The sequence below is a fragment of the Silene latifolia genome, chromosome 2 (genome assembly GCF_048544455.1).
Source record: "Silene latifolia isolate original U9 population chromosome 2, ASM4854445v1, whole genome shotgun sequence".
Classification (NCBI taxonomy): Eukaryota; Viridiplantae; Streptophyta; class Magnoliopsida; order Caryophyllales; family Caryophyllaceae; genus Silene; species Silene latifolia.
In genome coordinates, this window is record NC_133527.1 from 4,212,876 (window position 1) to 4,228,357 (window position 15,482).

The 15,482-nt window shown below is 38.0% G+C and overlaps 2 protein-coding genes and 1 non-coding gene across 5 annotated transcripts; 2 read left to right on the top strand and 1 right to left on the bottom strand.

Moving 5' to 3' along the window:
• The first annotated feature begins 2,109 nt into the window (after positions 1–2,109).
• LOC141644598 (small nucleolar RNA R71) lies at positions 2,110–2,217 on the top strand. Its single transcript, XR_012544211.1, has one exon. It is a non-coding gene; the product is annotated as a small nucleolar RNA R71 (small nucleolar RNA).
• A 4,634-nt stretch (positions 2,218–6,851) lies between these two features.
• Positions 6,852–11,555, top strand: LOC141642056 (syntaxin-51-like). 3 transcript variants are annotated; one of them, XM_074450720.1, is made up of 7 exons: positions 6,852–7,181; positions 8,000–8,222; positions 8,966–9,171; positions 9,287–9,387; positions 9,552–9,596; positions 10,576–10,712; positions 11,282–11,555. In XM_074450720.1, the coding sequence occupies exons 2-6, from the start codon at positions 8,005–8,007 to the stop codon at positions 10,699–10,701; spliced, it is 696 nt and encodes a 231-aa protein (XP_074306821.1). In that variant the 5' UTR covers positions 6,852–7,181; positions 8,000–8,004; the 3' UTR covers positions 10,702–10,712; positions 11,282–11,555. The 3 variants fall into 3 exon arrangements, with proteins under 3 accessions (XP_074306821.1, XP_074306822.1, XP_074306823.1); XM_074450721.1 differs by having other exon boundaries at positions 6,906–7,181; positions 8,003–8,222; XM_074450722.1 differs by lacking the exon at positions 10,576–10,712 and having other exon boundaries at positions 7,020–7,181; positions 11,282–11,507.
• Positions 11,556–11,899: 344 nt separating this feature from the next.
• On the bottom strand, positions 11,900–14,784 carry LOC141642052 (transcription factor IIIA-like). The gene is made up of 6 exons (XM_074450715.1): positions 14,576–14,784; positions 14,164–14,301; positions 13,057–13,348; positions 12,671–12,900; positions 12,424–12,567; positions 11,900–12,318 (listed from the first exon to the last, which is right to left on the bottom strand). Exons 1-6 carry the CDS (start codon positions 14,711–14,713, stop codon positions 12,142–12,144), a joined length of 1,119 nt encoding a protein of 372 aa, XP_074306816.1. The 5' UTR covers positions 14,714–14,784; the 3' UTR covers positions 11,900–12,141.
• Between the last annotated feature and the right edge of the window lie 698 nt (positions 14,785–15,482).

Below are 15,482 nucleotides of genomic sequence, written 5' to 3' on the forward strand. Positions count from 1 at the left end.
GTAAGAAGCTATTTGATTCAAGTTTTGTCATTGAGCTTGCCACCAACCAAGCTCCATTTCATAGCTATCTTTGCATTTCTCAACCATTTGAAATTCTTCAAATAAAATTTCCCTTTCTTCTTCTTGGCACTCTTAGCAATAGTGCCCTTAGCATCGTCACCTACAAAGCAAACAACACCCATATCGTCCTCCAACGGATCCGTTAGTGAGGATCCAAGCGTAGTAGAGGCATAAGAAGAGTCCACAGTGCTAAGTAAATAACAAGACTCTTGTAACATTGGGCTTCTAATAGTGTTGTTTTTGCTAAAGGAAACCCGGTCATCACCCACTTCCAACGTTAACCTCCCATTTTTCACATCAATTAACGCACCCGCGGTGCGTAAAAATGGCCTACCCAATATAATTGGGGTTTGTGAATCCTCGGCCATGTCAAGTATGAGGAAGTCTACGGGTATGAAAAACTTACCAACTTTGACGGGAACATCTTCTAAGACACCTAGAGGTTGCTTTAAAGAACGGTCCGCCATTTGCAATGTAATACTTGTGCATTTTAAAGCACCCATGTTAAGTTTTTCACAAAGGGAATAGGGCATGACGCTTACACTAGCACCTAGGTCGCAAAGGGCCTTATCAATGGTATATTTGCCTATAGTGCAAGGAATAGAATAGCTACCGGGGTCCTTAAGTTTCGGGGGAGACTCGTTTTGTAAGAGTGCACGACACTCTTCGGTGAAAGCAATGGTCTCAACCTCATTGAAGGATCGCTTCTTTGAGATAATCTCCTTCATAAACTTTGCATAAGAAGGGACTTGGGTAATCAATTCCATAAATGGGATGGTGACTTGCAAATTCTTACAAACTTCCAAAAATTTAGCAAACTTACCTTCCTCCTTGTGCTTAGCTAGAAGATGGGGAAATGGTACTTGAACAACTTCTTTTGGAGGAGCATCCTCCACATCTTTCACTATCTCTTTCTCAATGGGAACACTCACCTTTGTTGGAACGGCATCACTCTCCTTAGCATTAGGAGAGATTTTTTCAATAACCACCTCATCACTTTCTTTTGGCATAGAAGACCCAACATCTTTGGCATCAAGCTTGCTCTTCCTCTTAAGCAACAACAATCGATGAGGAAATGGCACACAATCTTTAACAATAGGCTCTTCACTAGCCTTCTTTTTGTCATTTCCCCCAAGCTTAGCCTTTTTGACAACCACCTCATCATCCAAAGTCATGGATGGCCCATCATAGCTAGCACCACTTCTCAAGGAAATAGAATTAACGGTTTCATGTGGTTGCTCACCTTGGGGAGGTAATTGACCATTCTTCCTTTGAGAATTAGAAGCGGCTAGTTGAGCCACTTGTTGTTCCAACAACTTGACCGCGGCACTATGAGCTTGATCGTTCTTTTGAATTTGAGCCAACAATTCCCTTTGCATTTGGACTATCATGCCCTCTAGCTTACCACCTCCTTGATTGTTTTGTTGGCCATTTTGTGGTGGATTTTGTTGGTAATTGTTTTGTGGGGGCCTTTGTTGATTTTGATAACCCGGTGGAGGGATATACTTTTGTTGTTGAGGAACATAGGCATTTTGTTGTGGTGGGGGTTGAGGGTTAAGCACATTGTTGCTAGTGTAAGACAAGTTCGGATGGAATTTTGTGTTCGGGTTATAAGTGTTGGAAAATGTACCCGGTGGATATGAACTTTGTCTTAAAGCTTGAAAAGCATTTACCTCTTCAATGGGAGCTCGGCAATGAGCGGCATAATGACCCGCACCTCCACAACCGTCACAAACAATGATTTGGCTTGTTGAGGACATGGCATTGACTTGTTGAATGGAATCTCTAGCATCCCTTTCCGCTATTTGTTGTTGGAGCAAAGCAATTTGAGCTAACAAAACAGAATTGTTAGAGGATTCTTCTTTACCTTTGGATGGCACAACTCGGGAATTGACATATTGGGCATCATGGATCGCCATAGATTCGATCGTGGAATGAGCAAGATCGGTGTCAATTTGATCAAACCGCCCATTGTTGGCGGAATCAAGAATCCTTCGGGACTCGGCACAACATCCATTGTAGAATGTTATTGCTAGAAACCATTCATCTAGCCCATGATGTGGGCATTGCCTTTGAAGCTCTTTGTACCTCTCCCAAGCCTCATATAAGCTCTCAAGAGCTTGTTGACGGAATCCGGTGATTTGGCTCCTCAAGGTTTGAGTTTTCTCCGGTGGAAAAAACTTTTGGTAAAAAGCAAGAGCCAATGTCTCCCAATTGGTGATTCCCAAGGTGGTGCGGTCAAGGCTATTGATCCATAGTTTGGCCTTGTCTTTCAAAGAGAAAGGGAAAAGTATTTCCCTTATTTGGGCTTGGGTGACGCCCGTTTGCCGAATCATGGAGCAATAGTCACAAAAATTTTGAACATGCAAATTAGGATCCTCCAAAGGACTTCCTCCAAATTGCTTCCTCTCCACAAGGCTAATGAAAGCCGGTTTGATCTCGAAGTCCGGCGCGGTGATTTGAGTGGTTGTGATTCCGGCCGGAAGCATGGCCGCGGTGGGCTTTGAATGATCGGAAAGTTTCACCATCTTTTTGGTAGTAGATGGTGATGGTGGTGGAGATGATGAACAAGAAACCTCCTCCTCTTCAAGAACCTCTAGATCGTCTAAGTAAGACTTTCTAGCACTTTCAACTTGGATGGGTGAAGTGGCTTCTTTCACTTCCTTCCAAAATCGTCGTCTTCTCCTAAATGTTCTCTCGGGTTCGGAATCCGGTGAAAGCAATTCTCCACTACGAGAGGACCTGGGCATAAGACAACAATTCCTTGGAAAATGATAAGTAACGGTCTCAAGGAACAAGTGTTCCTCAAGACAAAGCAAAACAAGATAGAAATCAACAATTCACAATGCAATAAAACCGTTTCCCCGGCAACGGCGCCAAAATTTGATAGGCTTATCGCGTACCTATGCAAAGATAAATTCCCTAAACAACAAGTTAATGTAGCAATAGGGGTCGAACACAAGGAAACGGGAATTACTTCGTGAATTGCTATGGGTAGATTTTTATCAAGGTCGATTACGATTTGGTTTGGTTTGGTTGTTTGATGATTAATAAGAATTATGATGTAAAATTATATGATAAAAGGGAGTCTAAGGGGTTCGGGTCACACATGCAAGGGTAAATATATTATCATGATAAACTTGGTACTAACAACATTGTCAATTGCTTAGGCTTAAAGATACCCATCTTACGATATTAGCATCAACCATAGACCGGGTCCTAGAGAAACTCTCGTCCATGACTAGGTCGTCCTACTATACATGCTTAGTCTAATTCAATTCCGTGCCTCTCGACTTATAGAACGAATAAACAAACTTAATCAATTGAATAGGGCCCTAAACAAGGATTAAACATTGTGGCACAAGCATGTGATAGAAGCAATATGAACAATATTATTATTAATCTATTTAATCATGTTATATACTTGATTTATGCATGGCTCCCCTAGCCCTTAGACTAGGAAAATTTAGCTACTCATACTAAAATGTAAATTGCAAACTATATTGTAAGAAATGCTAAACATGGTTGTATGATTTATTTAAACTAATTGATTTAACATGTGGAGGAAATTATGCTAATGAAATGAGATTAATAATAAACTAAATAACAATGTAAAATGCAAAATAGAAGTAGAAATACCTTAATAGAAATAACTTGTATGGAAGAAACAAAGTAGAACCAAATGCTTGAAATGTAATAATAACCAAATGTTTTAGAACTACAAGATTAACTAATTTGTAAACTAATATGAAAACTATTGAGAGATTATATTGCTTAAGGCTATGAAGAACTAAAATGAGACGTGAAGAAGAGATCCCCAAAGCCTCGGAGTACCTCTCCTATTTATAGGAGAGGAAAGCAAAACGTAAACATTGAAGATGTCTATGGCCCCGATCGGGGTTGCATGGCCCCGATCGGGGTCGTGTGTCTCTCGGTTAATTCGCTTAATTCTCCTCTTAATTTCTTAAGGAATCCAATGTTTGCGATAAATGCTCCTTAATGCACCCGGTTAATGCTTCATAAATCTTTCATTGAGCATGTAAATGAGCATCCTAAGCTTGTTAGAATCTTATGATTTCCACCTTGACTTGGACTTGAACATTTGGGCTTTGACTTTGATTGTTGACAACATTTGCAATTCTCACTTCAATCCACCAATTTCTTCATGCAAAACCCAATCCAATGCTCCATGCTTAGTCCAACACTTGGTCTTGTTTAGCTTAATGAACTTAGTGTATAAAATGATAGGAAAAAGCCTCTAAATGCTTAGATTCCTACAAAAACATGTTAAGACAAGCAAATACACTAGAACAACAAATATTAGCTCATGACACTATGATAAGTGCTAAATAACAAATAAAATGAAGCTAATATAGGGGATGAAAGTATATAAAATATGCACTTATCAGTGGGCATAATCCGGTCCGAACCGGGAAAATGGACCAGTCCGGACCGAAATCTACCGAACCGGAATTAAAAATTTCGGTCCGGTCCCAGTCCAACATTTTTAAGATTCCGGTTTCCGATCCGGAGTGGTCTTGGACCGGAATTTTCGGTCCATTCCGGTATGGTTATTTGGACCGGAATTTGAAAAGGGGGTATATAAAAAATTCCGGTCCGATCCGGTCTCCGATCCGTAATTTTTTTGGATTCCGGTTTCGGTCCGTTCTGACCGGTCCGGACCGATGGCCAGCCCTAGATGCAGTTAGTGTCCCTTAAGACAGTCTTAACTTTAAAAGAAAAAAATAAATTGATGATAACTTTTTAATTGATGGTAATTTTATCAGAAAATGTTTAGGAGGAATGTTCCCTATTATCCTATGCCGTCTATTAAAATATTGAAAAATTCTTGTGTCCTCCAAGATAACCGTACTCCTTACACTTGTAATCCATAAAAAAAAAATATTATAATAACTTAGGTGTAAGAAGTACGGTCTTCCCAAAGAATACAAATTTTTTTCTAAAATATTATGACCCCAATCTAATATGACTGTATGTCAATACACATATAACTACGAGTATAACTTATCTAAATTGAAAGCACAATTATTGACCGACGATTCATTATTCTTTTTTTTTTTTTTTTTTTTTTTTTTGATGACGAGGAGGTTGGATCCTCCCCGGATACAGGACCCCACCCTGCTAGGCGCCTGTACCATGTGAGTTCTTTCCCGCGGGGATTATTCCCTCTCCGGGCGTCAGGTCCCCAGGAAAGTGTTCATCTAGGGAATCGAACCCAGGACCTCGCAATTCCTCCTTAGGAGGCTTTGAGGTTACCCTGGAATTCCACTAGACTCACCGACGATTCATTATTCATAATTGTCATACATCAAATGTTTCAACTTGCTCAAAAGATAATCGGTTTTTTCCCATGGTACCCTCGAACTTTGGCAGATTACACATGGTACCCCTTCTTTTAACTTTCTACATATGTTACCCCTGTGTTTACGTTTTTCTTTCCCAGAATGCCCATTTCCAAACTTCCGTCATCACTCCGTTACTCCCCTAACTAATTACCCTTTTTTTTGGTTATTTAATACACTAATAATACATAAACCTTATTTTATACAACTAACTTTAATATCTAAATACCCAAACCACCCATTATCATCATCTTCTCTAAAATCACCCCAAAAACCTCCACTTTTACCCACCATCATATCAACCAATGATCATCTTTGATAACCACTGCCCACACCAACAAAAACCACCACCAACCGCCAACAATAACAACACCACAACCTCACACAACAACAACAACGACCACCACTCAAAAAAAAAAATCAAATCTAAAAAAAAAAATTCACCAAAAAAAAAGTGAAAGGCGGCGACATCACCAGCCGCCCTTTCTCCACCAGCCTCACCGTCAACCACCTTGCCTCCTCCAACTACCAACAATCATTAGATCTGTTTTTTTTTTTTTTTAATAAAGGAATGTCGGTCATCGTCGAGTGGTGGCGATATTCAGTTAGAGACGACGAGTTGCGCCGACGAGTGGTTGCTTGAACTGCGGGAGTGTCGATGACAGGTGGTGGAAGAAAGGATAAGAGGAAGAAGAAATGCGGAAAGAGTGTGCAGTGGTGAAGGTTGTGCGGTGGTAGTGCGACGTATGTCGATTTTGGTGGTTACGACATGGTGGTCACGGTGTTGTCGGGTGGAAGGAGTGTGGAATGAGAGGGAAGGGAAAGAGGAGAGAGGCGACATTGGTGGGTTGCGGATTGATTTGGCGACGTCAGCATGGTGGTGGCTGTGTGGTGGCGTGGCGTCGGCATGGTGGCGGCGGTTATGAAGATGATGATGTTGAATGGTATGGTGGTGGGTGTAAGAGGAGGCTTTTCTAGAGTGATTTTGAAGAAGATGATGATAATGATAGTTTGGGGATTAAGATATTAATGTTAATTTATTGTATAAAACAAGGATCTATGTAGTATTAGTGTATTAAATAACAAAAAAAAGGGGTCATTAGTCAAAGGAGTAACGGAGTGATGACGGAAGTTTGGCAAATGGCATTCTGGGAAAGAAAAACGTAAACACAGGGTACCATATGTAGAAAGTTAAAAGGAGGGGTACCATGTGTAATCTGCCAAAGTTTGAGGGTACCATGGAAAATTTCCGAAAGATAATTCAACCACCTTGATAATTAAATATTCATGATAGCCCCTAAAAAAAACATAGTTCATGATAGGGCATAATTATTTAATGGAATTCAACACGTCAAATTAAGTTCAAATCCATAAATAATCACCGTATTAAAACTAAAATCTTCCATTATTTCGAATTTGTGTACTAATATAACTCATCATCCAACTAGAAAACAGAATTTTGAATTGGGGTAGGTATAGACCTGTAGTGGTGTAGAATAGAAATAGAACTCCATCAATTATTAATATTATTAAAAAACCTTCTCTCATCCAAAATTTTATCCTAAATTAATTAGTAGGAGGAATTTCATCAAGCATACAAATACACAATAATTAATACGAGTAACACGCATCAAGACAACGAACATCAAATTGCTTCCGAACCTTCCACCTTCTCTCTCTTGCTTTACTTTTCCCCCTTTCAATTTTTTGATTCAATTATTCAAAATCGTTCAACCCTAATTCAATCCTCAATTACAGGTAAGATAATTCACTATTATAATTCCTGCATAATTTGCTAGTTTTATTGATTTTGAATTCATATGGTTAAAAATCATTGTTCAAATTCTGCTTTTTGTTTGTGTTAATTTGAAGAATTGATTTAGGGTTTGTACTGAATTATTGTTGCTTCAATTATTGTAGTTGTTTAGAAATCATAATCATAATTATGATTCATTAATGCTATATGATCATGTAGTTTCTAATGATGCGAAATTGCGAATTATAGAATAAGATCGTCTTATAGTGTGAGACGGGTTTTTTATTGGTTAAACACTCACGTATTAGTTAATTACTATCGATAAATGAGTGTTTTCGTGTAAGACGGTCTTATACAATAATTATTGTTGTTTTAATAAAGTTCTTGTTTAGAAATCACAGCTCATGGTTAATTTGCGTCCAGTAGCGGAACTGAGGGAGGGTAGTTTAATCATTAATCAATGAAGATTATGAGTTTTTTTGTAAAAAAAATTCGACTTTTTTTTATCCCAAGTTACCCTATTGTATTGCTAATAGCTCCTTGAAATTTCCGGATATATGTATTAGCCTTGGTAACTTTGAATCCTGAATCCGCCACCGTTTGCTGTTTCATGATCATTGTATCTTTGTTTGAAGTACTTGCTTTGAAGCCTCAATGTAATGGTCTTTGTCGCTTTGTTTTGTTTTGTTTACATCGTACTCAAATGCTTATAGCAATTAAGAGATGTTTTCATAGCTCATGGAATTGTTACCTTTGAGTACCTAGTACAATTGTTAATGCTTATACGCGTTTGTGTTTGGGATTTTTCGAATACTTTCAGCAGAAATGACTTCCCCTGCTGAGAAATGGATGCGGGATTATAATGACGCATCAAAGCTGGCTGATGAGATAAATAGCATGGTGTCTGAGGCGAGTACTTTGCCCCCAACAGGACCACAAACACAACGTCATTTTTCAGCTACTCGTAGAAAGATCAGCATAATAAATAACAAACTTGACAGCCTGGGGAAATTTTTAGCGGAGCTACCAACCAGGCAAACTTTGTAAGTATCAATGTTAACTCTACCTAAGTTATGACTGCAGGTTCAGCTTTGTTTTGTACGTAAACAAGACGCTTTTCTTCTCGTGCTGTTACTGCAAAGCACAGTGTGTTGCTGAATCTGTTTACATGTTTACTTTGGTGTTCCTTTTATTTAGTTTCTCATCCAATATAAGTTCAAACGAGTTGATCCTTTTTTTTTTTTTTTTTTGCTGTTAACTTTATATATTGAGACAAAGTTCCATCACTCTTGGGCTTCAGAATATGATGAAATGAAGCAGAATGGTTCACCAAACTGTGTGTACTTTTTATGTTGTGAAGTAGCACTTAATCAATGTAATTCTTGTAGCAATGTTCATTATGGGCATTCAAAACAGTCTGTTTATGTTTTCAACAATGGTAGGGGAAGACGGTTTTGTACACTTGTCACCCTTACCTTATCATAAACAAGAGCCTTTGAGAATTGAAAGTTCGAGGCACTGGGGTAATTTTTTTCTATGTAGTTGTTGGCTCTCGAGAAATCTGAAAGAGGTGATTTGTAATAATCGGTTGATATTTGTTTTTCTTCTTTGTTAGTACTGTCTGTGATATTGTTCACATGATTCTACGAGTTCTTAGTATTTTCTTATAAGTTCCGATAAGTGACATGTTAGAATATGCTCATGTTGTGTGTAAAATAGTTGCGTTTGTTGATGAATGTATCTAATGCAGAAGCATATTGTGCTGATTATCATCATGTTAATGCAGGTCCGGAAAGGAGATGAATAAACGTAATGACATGATGGCGAATTTGAATACCAAAGTCAACCAAATGGCAAACACTCTCAATTCATACAGTTCGGCAAACAGGGATCGTTTGCTTGGCCCTGATACAAAATCAGATGATGTAATGAAGAGAGCATCTAACATGGACAATAATGGTCTTGTAGGTTTTCAGCGACAGGTTATGAGAGGTATGGACATGTAACCTGTGCCTTTGTATTTGAATTTTGTGGTTGTTCATATTGTTACACTGTTATTGCATTGGCGACCTTGAGAAATTTGAATTTTGTGGTTGTTCCTATTCAGAGCAAGACGACGACCTTGAGAAATTAGAGATTACAGTCGTAAGTACAAAACATATTGCATTGGCGGTCAATGAAGAGCTCGACCTGCACACCAGGCTCCTGGTATTGCATCACTTTCACTCAGCTCCTTCTTCAACTAGTAAAATGCCAGTATTATTTTGGATGGCATATTTTATGGTTACTAAATATGCAGATTGCTTACCAATCTGTAATTTTGTGAAACATCTCTTTGACTTCAAGATTTTATTTTCTTAATTTTTTTGTAGAATGGCTTGGATGACCATCTGGAGGCGACAGGTTCCCGTTTACAGGTTTCTTTCTCCCTTGCGCTGTTACCCGTTTAGCTTTGGCATATTTGTTAGTAAAACTTAAGAAGTGTCACGGTGTTTCAGTTTGCTTTTAGTTGAAAAGTCGCTAACTTGTAGAAGTGAATTTTTTGAATCATGTTAAAGGAGCCATGCATGAAAATAATTAACTACGAGAATGCATAAAAGCAGTCATAATGAGCAAATGTTGGCCCTGTGGAGCTTTTTAATGCTTGAAAAATACTCTTATCAATCTGGAATTTTACATTAGAGTATTTGTAAGCTTAGAGCAGTATAGTAGAAAATGGTGAACATGAAGCTTGTATGCTTGATTTTATGTAGTTCCTCTCTGCTTCCAATGATGATCTTGGAGCTTGTATGCTTGATTACCTGCATCATGACTTAATTTAGTTCTGCTAATAAGTTTTATATGATTGCTAGTTTGAGTTGCATGAGAACAAGGAGTAAAATGATAGAATCTTTAAGATACTCAATTAGGTTAAAATTATCGTAGTCAGTAGTGGGTGTAGTTTAAAGACCTTTGTTTGTGGTGACCTCATATTTAAGGTCATAATATCCTCCCAGATAATGAAACCCATCACATAAGGATGAGAAACGATTATGCTGCATGCTCTAGTCTAATTCGTCATCTTTCCTGAGGGGTCTGTTCTTTTTGCTCATCATTTCCGCCTTCTTCAGTAATTTTTTCTTTGTTTTCCTTTTTCTGTAGGGTTCTTTATTTCTTTTCATACTAATCCTATGGGGGTTCTTAACTCCAATGGATAATTTGGAATATGATTTTCTTAAAAATTGTATGTGCTTCCTATATTGTGAAATAGCAGTTGGCAAATTTCATCATGGTATCATGTCTTTGTGTTAGCCTGAGTACATTCAACCCTTTTACCCCCTATTGGGTGGGGTAGCTTTGATGCATTAAAGTGATGTCATTGTTGCTGTACTAATCCTCGGTGGGTATCTGAAACAGCGTATTCAAAGAAGTTTGGGCGCTCTCAACAGAAAAACCAAAGGTGGTTGCTGTTGCTCGATCCTGGTGGTTATATTGATAGTGATTCTCGTCCTTGTTGCATTCGTATTGATCAAATATCTATAGAGCAAACTATGGTAAGCTCTAGTAGTTTTTACTCGCACTTGTACGAAGGAGAGGAAAATACTAAATAGTACGAGTACTATTCTTCTCTCTAAGAATAGATTTTTTTTCCCCTCTGAATTATTTTATTTATGAATTTCATTCTTTTCACAACTCAGTTTGCTGTTACTTTTCCACTTTTCATTTGCCCTTGATCATGAGAGAGTGAAGATAAAAATGGGTCCTGGGAAATAGAAATTTAAGAATTTGCACAAGGGATTAAGCGAGTAATTGCTGAGTTTTGTGTATACACACAGTTTTAGAGAACCAAAATTTAAAGGTGATGAAGTTCTTGAATTATGCCTTTGTTATATAGGCTTCAGTTCGTTGGACTACCCATAATCATTTTTTATGACACAATTTTATTCTATAAAGGTTCAAACTTGTAGAGTTTAGAAGCTTCATCCTGAAGTTGGGAGTTGGGGTTCAAACCCTATCATCTATCCGAATTTTTCTTCTTACGGCACGACTGTTTACGGAGCGACTGTTTAATGTGTAAAGTAGCATGGGATTTCTCCTAATCCTCATCTTTTTTCTGTTATAGGTCTTGGATTGAATAATAAACTCCCGTCTTTCAGTTGAAGTGAAGTCTGTGTACTGGGGTTATTTACCGCAAATGTCACATTCACGGTGAAGTGATCAATGTCATCAATCCGGCCAACTATGTCAAAGCGGGTATAGAATGATTTATTTCTTTTGGTTTGTGAAAATAGTCTCGTCTGTATGCTCAAATATTTTAGCAAGTCCAGGTTCCATGCCCTCTGAATTTCTGTAAAAAGCACATCCTAGTATTTATTATATCGCTTTCAGATACGCCATCTCCGTCTGTTGCCTTTAATCTTATAATGATATTACAGGCTTACAGCCATCCTAGTATTCATCCCATCAGTGATCCGACTTATCTGCGTCATTAATTTTTCCGTATACAGTCTTATAAATCAAAACAGTGAGATTTGAAGGACTCGTTTGTTGAACTCATATTTATTAATTTTTTACACGACATTTTTACCAAAAAGTGAGTAATTCAATGTTTGAATCATTTGTGATTTTTTTCGGGTGTAAACGAAGCCAAAGCAACAATTTTTCTGCATTTTAAACTTATGTTATGCTGCCAAAAAAATCGAGTTAAAGTTACGGAAGGAACAAAGGGCAACATGCATACTTAAGCTCATTTTCATAAACGTGAAACAGATTTCATTTACATTAACCCTGCAACAATGAACAGCCATGCTGGAATAATAAAGTAGCCAAAATATACACATGGTGTTCGGAATTCGTATCTAGAAGACTATAAACTATTTTCTTCTAAGCCTCCGTTAACTATATCACCTCTATCCTTTACAACACGGCTACAAATAATGATCCAAAATTCCGTCAACCCTGCCTATTGGTGTTTGTCGAATATCAATCATCTGCAGATAGCAACCAAGACAGATATTCGGTACTGTGATTTAGAACACCGTCACATTCATTAGGTGGAGTAATCCTTTTACGCATAAGCATATCCACCGTGGGTCGCTTCCTTTTCTGCCCACCGTGAGGTTTTGACCTCCACTGCTCATCGAACTCCTCCAAGTCTCCCTAAAGCATAGAAAAATCCTAATTAACGTGCCATTTTATAGTGTAAAACAGGCTTACTAAAGTAGTTTTGCTATATCAAACTATCAATAAAGGGGGGGTAATTACCGGAACATAAACATGGCGACCGGATTTCTCATGTTTATCTCTCACGTGCTTGAAGGCAAATCTCATGCTACAACCCGAGACACTACAAGCAAAAGGTTTAAGATTCAGATGCACTGCCTTCACGTGCTGTCGTAGATTCGAGCTCTGCATAAGACAAGTCAAGCATTTAGGAATGATGGCTGCTAAACTCAATGCCATATAAAGACAAGAAAATTTAGAGCCGTAAAATTTCTGGTATAAAACTTACGGTGGTAAATGAATGATCACAACCCTCAAAATTGCAGTTCAAAACTTCACTTGAGCCATCATCATCGTGAGATTGTAGGTGCCGTTTGTAATTCTTCCTCAGATGTTTTGACCCACAGACTTCACAGATTATATATTGGTGGCAAGATCTCATATGTTCTTGGAGGCACTCACGGTTCGCAAAGGCTTTCATACAACTTGGATCGGCACAATATGCTTCCGAGCATTCGACTGTGAGAGCAGAGTTCACAAAACATAAGACCAACACATTTTACCCTAAAATCAAATGTAGGAACACTAGCAAAAGATATTGTGTTGGCCTCACTTAGTAGGGATCGTCCTATAGTATGAGTAGCCACAAAATTCCAGGCAGAGAACGACACTTACCATGGGACTCCTCGTGTTTCTGCAGCTGAGACGCATACTTGAACTCCTTCCCACACCCAGATTTCTGACATACATGTTTCTTTTGTTCTTCCGGGGTATCACTTGGATCACACTTTCCTTCATGATATTTCTTTAGGTGTCGACTAATATTCCCGTGAACAGAAAATTCCTTATTACAGTTGTCCATGGGGCATTTAAACAGCTTTCCTTCATGCTGTATAAGATGCCGATTCAAGTGGTCTTTTCTTCTGTAACTAGCATTACAGTCATCTACTGGGCAAGCAAAAGGCCTCTGCAATCAAGAAACCCAAGTTTAAGAAAACCGCAGTATTCTAAGGTGTGTTAAAAATCGAATGTGAAGAAAGCTCAACCATGATAGAAAAATGAAGTGACTATCAAACCTCAACATAGTGCGTGAAAGAGGCTTTCACTTGACCCGGAGCTTCTCAGGAGGTCCCCCACCCTGATACTAGTCCGGTCAAGAGTAAGTAATTTATAAGCCCCTTCGCATTTTGGAGTTCTCTCATTGGGATCCAATGCTTCACACACTTCCGAACTTTGGAATCTGCAACATTATTATTAGTCAACCAATCCAGCATTGCAAGTCAACCGAAAATGGCATACAAACTTCATCAAACAAAATGTCATACAAACAATCATTTAATTTCTTTTGGCATCAAGATCAACATTACATCCCAGCTCCCCTACACCCCTCGGCCCTCGCTCAACGTTCTACAGCTACTTGTGGCAAACATCATTGCAAAGTTCTTATTTCCTCCTTTCAAGATTTTTTTGCTGATGAACTATACTACCACAATACACAATTACCACTAACCGCATTCTAAAAGAGACAGCACCTTGGTGCTTCAAATCTCATTATTCTACCTCAACCGGGCAAATATCAGCTTTAATGCCGCGAATTAACAATTACCAAATCATTGAAAACTCAAAATCTCAAGTTAATCTTTCTTAGTAATTCTTACAACAAACAGAAAATCTCACTAACAGCACACAACTTCATAGTAATTTTCACCAAACACATCATTACGTAGCGAAAAGAGAACACATTTAAGCTGCAAACTAAGAGTCACAGATGAAAACAATTACCTCAAAAGAGTGAGAAAGCATGTGTTGCTTCAAATGAGCAGGTTTCTTGAAACTAGCACCACATTCTTCACATGTGTTATTACCCTTTTGCCCTTCACCTCCATTTTCCCCCATTTCATCAATCTTCTTCATCTCCTCCTATAATCATTCAAATCCAAATCCAACAAATACCCATTAAATATTTATCAAAATTAAACAAAACCCCTAAAATCAGGTCAGCAAAAACACAAATTAATTAATTTATCTTCAATAGTGAAAAACTTGCATTCATGTTGTTCATCTCATCTTATAATCATTAAAATTAAAATCCAATCAATACCCATTAAATATTTAGCAAAACCCATGTAATCAAATCAGCTAAAGAAATAAATTAATAATAACAAAATTAGGGAAATTAAGAAAAAAAAAATACCGGGTGTTCAGAGAGAATATGAGTGGTGATTTGGGTTTTTTTGGAACGGCAGATACCGCAAAATTGGCAGTAATATCGACGGATATCTTTGAAAATGGGTGTTTTTATTGTGGCTTGTGATTCCATGGATGCCGCCATGGGAGATTTGAGGTGAGTACAGTAGAGCTCGAGTAGTGAGATGAGGTTAGGGTTTCTAAGTGAAGGTTGATGAGATAAAGTGTGATTTTTATGATTGGTTTACTTGGACTTTTTTTTGGGCTTCTGTCTTTGCGTTATCGGACGGTTTTGTGGACCGTCTTGTGCTACAATCGTTATTACATTGGGGTTACTATTCGTCGTCGACTTAATTGCCCCATTTTTGTCGACGAAATTAGTAAAATGGACAATTTTATCCCTTGGAAAAAAAGAAATATATTGTGTATATATAAACATTTCTCACATCTCTTGATTCTCTTCATACAAGGATGTTTGTTTTTGTGTTGTGTCCTTTTCTCGTTGTAGCTAGGGTCTAGAGATTGGAGTTGAGCAAAATATCTAGTTATTAGAAATTCAATTCGAATATGATTTGATAAAACGGATATCCAACCTTAAATGAAATTTGAATAGTATCTATCAGCATCAGCATCCATCAGTCAATATGTCGAGTAATGGTAAAACAATACTAACAAATACAACAAACTAATAGGCCAAATTGACTTTACATTTACGCAAGACATATTATGTAGTACTAGTATGACCAAGACCAATAAAAATTCATCAATAGTCAATACTATCCTATGTTACTACTTACTAGTGTGCACACCCTTTTGAGGTTGTCCATCAAGAGGGCAACTAAGACGTGAGCATGCGATCAAACGGACCATGAAGATGACTTCCCATACCAACTCTCCCGGGTATTATGAGGCGA

Coding starts and splice junctions, on each gene's coding strand:
- LOC141642052 (XM_074450715.1), bottom strand. CDS start 14,713: ATGGCGGCATCCATGGAATCACAAGCCACAATAAAAACACCCATTTTC. Junction 14,302..14,575: donor ATATTCTCTCTGAACACCCG/GTATTTTTTTTT, acceptor GAATGATTATAG/GAGGAGATGAAGAAGATTGA. Junction 13,349..14,163: donor TGCTTTCTCACTCTTTTGAG/GTAATTGTTTTC, acceptor TCTTGATTGCAG/AGGCCTTTTGCTTGCCCAGT.
- LOC141642056 (XM_074450720.1), top strand. CDS start 8,005: ATGACTTCCCCTGCTGAGAAATGGATGCGGGATTATAATGACGCATCA. Junction 9,172..9,286: donor TCAGCGACAGGTTATGAGAG/GTATGGACATGT, acceptor GTTCCTATTCAG/AGCAAGACGACGACCTTGAG. Junction 9,388..9,551: donor ACCTGCACACCAGGCTCCTG/GTATTGCATCAC, acceptor ATTTTTTTGTAG/AATGGCTTGGATGACCATCT.